This window comes from Anguilla rostrata, chromosome 4 (genome assembly GCF_018555375.3).
Source record: "Anguilla rostrata isolate EN2019 chromosome 4, ASM1855537v3, whole genome shotgun sequence".
Lineage (NCBI taxonomy): Eukaryota > Metazoa > Chordata > Actinopteri > Anguilliformes > Anguillidae > Anguilla > Anguilla rostrata.
The window spans coordinates 54614900-54621377 of NC_057936.1; the positions used below are offsets into that span (position 1 = coordinate 54614900).

The 6478-nt window shown below is 37.0% G+C and overlaps 1 protein-coding gene across 5 annotated transcripts in view; it reads left to right on the top strand.

The window, feature by feature from the left end:
- Positions 1–5837, top strand: part of LOC135253660 (E3 ubiquitin-protein ligase HECW1-like) — a 75490-nt gene extending 69653 nt beyond the window's left edge. For all 5 annotated transcript variants that reach the window (XM_064333238.1, XM_064333237.1, XM_064333242.1 and 2 more), the window contains one exon: positions 2889–5837. In XM_064333238.1, coding sequence (XP_064189308.1) covers positions 2889–3000 — 112 coding nt within the window. In that variant the 3' untranslated portion in view covers positions 3001–5837. The remainder of the gene's footprint in view (positions 1–2888) is intronic.
- The last annotated feature ends 641 nt before the right edge of the window (positions 5838–6478 follow it).

Sequence of the window (6478 nt, forward strand, 5' to 3'; positions counted from 1 at the left end):
TATGCCTTTACTTATACTGGATTCCCCCCATTTCAAACTGCATGGTATTCAAGGACAGCTAGCCATTACATTCCATGGTACACTGTTTACATCGCATTTTCAAGATGGAACGGAGTATATTGAAAACCATTCACAACATAAGTAGTGTTGTGGAAAACATATGTTACTGTACAAGAAAATTTGAAAAAAGGCTTGAATGTTCAGCCACCACATAGAATAAATGAACCAACAATGACTTTTCCTTTTTCTAGGAGGGGAAGTAAGTAGAAACCACAAGGGCTTCAATGTTTTATAAATTCCTTTCATGGGGAAAAATGGAGCTTGGTACGCAATTGACGACAAAATTGCTACAAGATGCTGTCCAAATTGCAAGCAATTTAAATACATAAATATATATCAGCAACCTGAAAGAACGTTTTTCCAGAATCATTTCAGTGAATCCCTAAATACATCAGCATCAGACTTTTGACCTAAATCTGTCTTATTCTGGCTATTCTCTCAGTGGGAACAACTGCACAGGCTCATATGTTCATCTGACTGAAAGGGAATGGTTGGGGGCATTTAATTCAGTTTAGAAATCTTGCTGTTTAAATTCTGCAAACTGCAAATTGAAACTGAGCAGTGTTTTTGTTTTTGCAGCATTTGTTTTTTCTGAATTATGTTAGTCTGTAAGCAGTGTAGTCGTGTGCTGCAGGCCATTGTGTTAATTACCGTACTCGAGTCCAATCAAGAATTGATTTTTCTTATAATAGCATCTGCATATTGTCTGTTTGTACCCTTGTTTTTATTGTACACGTGTACTTAATTTAATTTGTTCCTATTTGTATGAAAAGTCACAGCCAATTTTATGTTTGCATTCCATCCAACAGCTGACAGAACTGACAGTGGGTTATAGTTATAATAAATGCAATTTTTATAGCATACTTCTTTGCAAATCAAGGCACTTGACATTATAAACATAAGCAAACAGAAAAAAGAGCAGCCTAACAATAGGTCCCTGTACTTCGTTTAGTCTGCAGTGTGTTGTTTACACATATGGAAGTGTCACCCAGGATCCCACTGAATGTAAAACACTGACATGTGAAGGTTGACTTTTCCGTTAAAGAGTTCTGGGCATTCTTCAGCTCAAGAGGTGAACATTTTTATGAAGTTAACATCCATTAATCTGTCAGAGGCTGTAAAAGTGAAGGATGCCAAATTCTCCGAGGACATATCTCTTAGCCTTCAGATGTCAAACATGCAGTAGCTCATTTACACGCCCGTGCTAGGAGAAGCTTGACGTTTTTGGAGCCCCTGTGGCCGCAGTAATCACAACTATAGGACAGCTCTTCCATGTGCTCTTTGCTTCTGTCTGGCAAATGCAAGGGCTGGGAGTTCCAAGCTGCCATTAAGTAGATATTAATCCTTCAGTCAGCCATGTGACCTGCTCAGGCCACGAGGCTGTTTTTGCACAGTCTAAGTGAGGCGGTCCATCTGCTGAACATGGTTATGGAGTATTTGGTAGTTTAATTTTATATTCTTATTAAAATGCATATTAAAACATCTAGTGTATTTAGTTTAACAAATGTATTAAATGTATTCTGTCAGTTATATAAAAAAGCTTGAGAAAAACAGTTGAACAGATGATATGTTGAATCATTAGGTCATTATTTAATACATATATTTTGTTCAGCAAGGAAATATTGCCAGTTTTTTGCACTGGCTTTTGTGCTAAGCTTTCACATCATTGCTATGCCACCCACATCTGCAATAGGAGCACTACAACTGAAGCATATACACTCCTCCAGTAAACAGAGTATGCGTGACTGATATCCTCATAGTGTGCTAAAGAGCAAGTAGTGCTATTCAGATGAGTGCATGTCCTACTGAAAAAGTCAATAGCTGATAAACTTTAGTTACCGTGAGAGTAGCTGAGGGTTACCTGAGGAACACCAGGAGACGTAAGCCCACCTTACCCTGATGGAAGGGAAGCCTATTGTGCCTCAGTCATAGTTGGCTGACGTTGTCCAGACTCAACTAGTGATGTCTATGTCATAGGGCAAGCCTGTACTTGTGGCATTACTGACTGGGCTCTGTACAGAAATGTGTGCGGGAAAATAGAAGTATTTGTGTTTATTGTTACGTTTACTTTAAGTCATATGCATTCTCGTCATGCCTTTAATTACTTATAGTTTAAGATTTTTATAGACACTGATTTAATTTCTCCAAACAAAATGCACTTTAAAATGGGGTACTGAGTATGCAGGTTTAATTAGTGTTGGTTACATTATCTTAGGGTGTGGTAAACAGTTCTTCACCTTGAGAGTGAGGTACTAGGACTTTTGCTTAGCAAACAAGAGAACACCTCATCCAAAGTGGACCGTGTCAGCAAAAATAGCCTACTAACTTTTGAACTGCACTGTGTGAAAGTAAAATATGTGATGTTTATCATTCCGTAACGTTGTGTCGGCAAAGTGGGGGTAAACAGAGGTAAGGTGAAAGGGGGGCAGGACACTAGCATCGACTGAGACTGTCACATGACCTGAACCATAGATAAATATGTTTACCCAACAAATAAATGGATCCCACATAAGAGAGCAGGAAACAGCTCTTAACAATTTCAGACAGAACAACGTTCTCCCTGCATGTCTGTGTGAGCATTTCTTTCATAGCACAGTGTTTGATATATTATTTCCTTACTGCTCACAGTTGTTTTCCACCCCAAATACCTTTTACAGTTTAGCTAAGGTAGAATTCTCTGGTCAGTTTCCAAGGGAATGTCATATGGCAGCAATTAACAGATTGCTGATTTCTACATTCTGAGCAGGTCCAGATTCTCTGCTCCCTCTTTCGTGGTTGTCTGTGAAAATGTGGCTCCCGGTTTCTGATGCGTGTCCATTTTATTTTAGGGCCCACACGTGCTTTAACCGGCTGGATCTACCCCCATACCCCTCCTACACTATGCTGTATGAGAAGCTGTTGATAGCCGTGGAGGAAACCAGCACCTTTGGCCTGGAGTGAAGGCTACGGCTGAGGCTACTTCACCGGTCCACTTTGGTGACTGGAAACAAATTCTCTTTTATATTCATACAACTATGATTTTTTTCAAAAAGATGATGATTATTGTTTTTTTTTTTGTTTTTTTTTACAATATGTATATGAGTGATTTAAAAAGAAAATGTATGCATGTCTAACTCACCTGATGTATTGTACATTCTGAGGGGGCTTGCACAAACAAGATGTATGCAATAGCAAATACCTGGCTCCAGCCTATTCTGCGCTTTGACGCGACCACCCCCCCTCCTGCGCACCCATGTCCATGCCCGCTCCAATGCCACCCACGGTGTGATGGTCCATCTTCTCAAAGTGTAGACGCCACCCATACAACCCACCACTACAGCCAGCATCTTCTAATCTTCCCTTCCCAGAAGCCATTTTACAAGAACATTGCATAATCCACAGCGGCTGCCGAAGAATGTTCAGTGACTACAAACCAAACAAACTTTTTTTGTCCATTTCTGTAAGTTCTTCTTCTGTTCAAAATTATGATTTGCTAAGTAAATGTTTGTTATCTGTACACTTTATTTTGGCGATGGCTCGGGATTGTTTGGAAATTACTGTTTATTGGAGCATAGTATATGGTTCTGTTGCAGTCACACAGTGTCTTGGCAGAGAGAGAGATGTGCTGTTATTGGTTCCTTGTAACAATTCAAATGTGTGGGGGCAGTGATTAGATGGACTGTAAGGTGTTATTCAGGATGAAATTGAACAGTGCTGACATTATCAACTTTTTTAAAAACCCTCAAAATCTTAAACATATAAGGGCATTTAACCCTGAAATTGATCATATTCACACAAAAACTAACCCCAGCGTAACTATATTTGTCCTTGTCATTTGTCTCCAGAAAGACTTCTTTCAGTCAAGCAGTGTCAACATAGCTTTGATTTTCATTAAGTCATAATTGCAAAGGTATATAAATACTGACTGAAACTTGGGACAGGATAACTAACTCGTGTGAAGGATCATTTCTCTAAATCCAATGACATCATTGTGAGGTTCAATAATTTATCTCCTTGAACTATTATGAACAGAAACAGATGTGTTATTCCCTTATTTTTTTTAAATAATGTGGTATGGTACCACAGGTTTAAATATTTTAGCTGGCCACAGAAGAACCACTCCATTCCTGTCTTACCTGCTCTGGTTCTTTCAGTGATATGTTTACAGTTGTTAAATGAATTGTAAATAAACCAAACAATAAACTATTTTAAATATTGAAATGCTTAATCGACTTACATCTGTAACGGAGGCTAGGAAGATGGAGTGTGCACAGTGAATGTCGAGACACAATGAAATAGACTAAAACGGTGGTTTAAATGTTTTCTTAGGAAGCTATGAGGACCAGAAGATACAGCAAGTGCTTAAAAACCTTTTTCCTTCTTTGATAAACAATCAGAAAGGCCTCAAGCACTGTTGCTTTTTTGAAGGAAAAAAAACCTGTTTAATGTAATAAATAAATGTTTACATTTTCTTTTTGATAATTTCTTTTTTTTTTAAAGGTAATGTATAAAGGTCTCTTATTTTTAGAAACGCATTTAAGCCGGGAATAATTTTAATGTTTCATTTTGTAAAGATTGTCATGTTTTTATATTATGGTGTATTAAGTGAAATGCTTGGAAAGAAAATGCTTATGTTTGTTGTTTCTTTGCAGTTATGTTTCCCTATCTCTTAAATCTCTGTAGCAGTCAACTAACTTAACTAAGACAAAAGGCAAGTCACTGAAGACAAATAAGAATAATAAATGCAGATTCTATTCTGTATAAATAAAGCAAGACTCAAATCTCTACATAATAGCATCTTTTTTCTAATAATAAACAAACTGACCTCTGATCTTTTTCATTTTCAATTCAATTTTCCCCAAAATTGTCAGGTAAGAAATTAAAAAGTAATAGTTTTTTAAGGATAAGGCACATTGTGGATTAATTACAGATTACAGAGATTAATAACAGATTAATAGAGCCCATGGTTTTTCACATTAGTATGTTGGAGACTACTAATAATTGAGAAAGTAAAAAACATACTGTGGCAGGTCCAGCAGCAGACTGTACACATTGCAGTGTTCCACAGTGAATTGATCTCTGGCCTTGTGATTTGTTTCAGAAAACGAAATTGTATGAATTTTGAAATCTGCTCTTCGTGTAGAACTTCAGATGCTCCATAAAATGACAAAGCTTGCTGAGGCCCATCCTTTTTTCTAATGCTGTGTTTATGAATACTGGTCTCTCTACCCTTGATCCTGGATTAACTTGTTCCCATTGATATTAGCCAGGAGCTCTGTTTCACACCCATGCTATGTGTTTGAGTAGGAAGGTAATGACTATGATCTGCACATTCCCTTAGTTTCAAATTCCTGATCTAGGAATTACATTGGGCACTGGGAGATTGACTTAAAATGGCCTCTGTCCATTTAAGAAAAACATGTAGCAGAAATGTGTAAACATAACACAAGGCACACAAGACTTTCCTCTGAGACATTAACGCTATTGTTTTGTTAAATGTCCCGCCTCTTTTAAAAGTAAGGGAAGTGAATTCATAAAAAGTTATGAAAAGATATGTTCTGACTCAGTTTTCACCAAAGTGTGAAATGAGAACACGTGAAAGCAAGAAATGCAGTAGCATTGTGACTATCTTCAGTGATAGTGCATCTTAATATTTGACTTTGATTAATTTATTAATATATTTTGATTCTGTTTCATCCTACAGTATTTGTCTGCTTAAATTATTTGTATTGTTCTTGCTGTGTGTACTCTGCATAAATAATGTCAGTACTAATAAATAATATGAATCTTGAATCAAGGTAAGAAAAAAGTTGTGAAATGATTGTTTAAGCGCTTAAAACGCGCATAAGACCCTGTTTAGAATGGAGACTCTTCTTCAAACAATGTATTGTACCCCTTTGAAATGAATGTGGGGGGGGTTAACTGGATATTTTGGATCCTTTGTTAAATTATATTCTCTCCACAGGTCTCTGCTTTTGTCTTACATTTCTACATTTCTTTTTTTACACAAGTTTTCCCTCCATGCAGCCTCTTGTTGAGGATTTTTTAAAAAGGCTGGTTTGCTTTAGGTTAATAACAAGTCACTTAATTCTCAGGCTGTGCTTTCTATTTATGTATCATATCACTGTAGATGAATGTCAATAAACAATCACTTTGTAATGCAATATTTGCATTTTATTGGCTTTCATTTCTGGTAAGGCATGCACTTGATCAATTAAAGGAGTGTTTCTGTTTCCATTCCATGAAAATAACAAGCAGGCTTAAGGCTCAAATGCATTCCCATAAAGCTCCCGGGGAATGTGCAGGATATTGGTATTTGCAGATTACACAAGGTTAAGTTTCCATAATCAGTCAGGCATAATATTGAGAATTGCATGGAAATGACAGGGAATTTATTTTGCAAAGAGAAGAGATGGGAATTCTTAGGGCACAACATGAA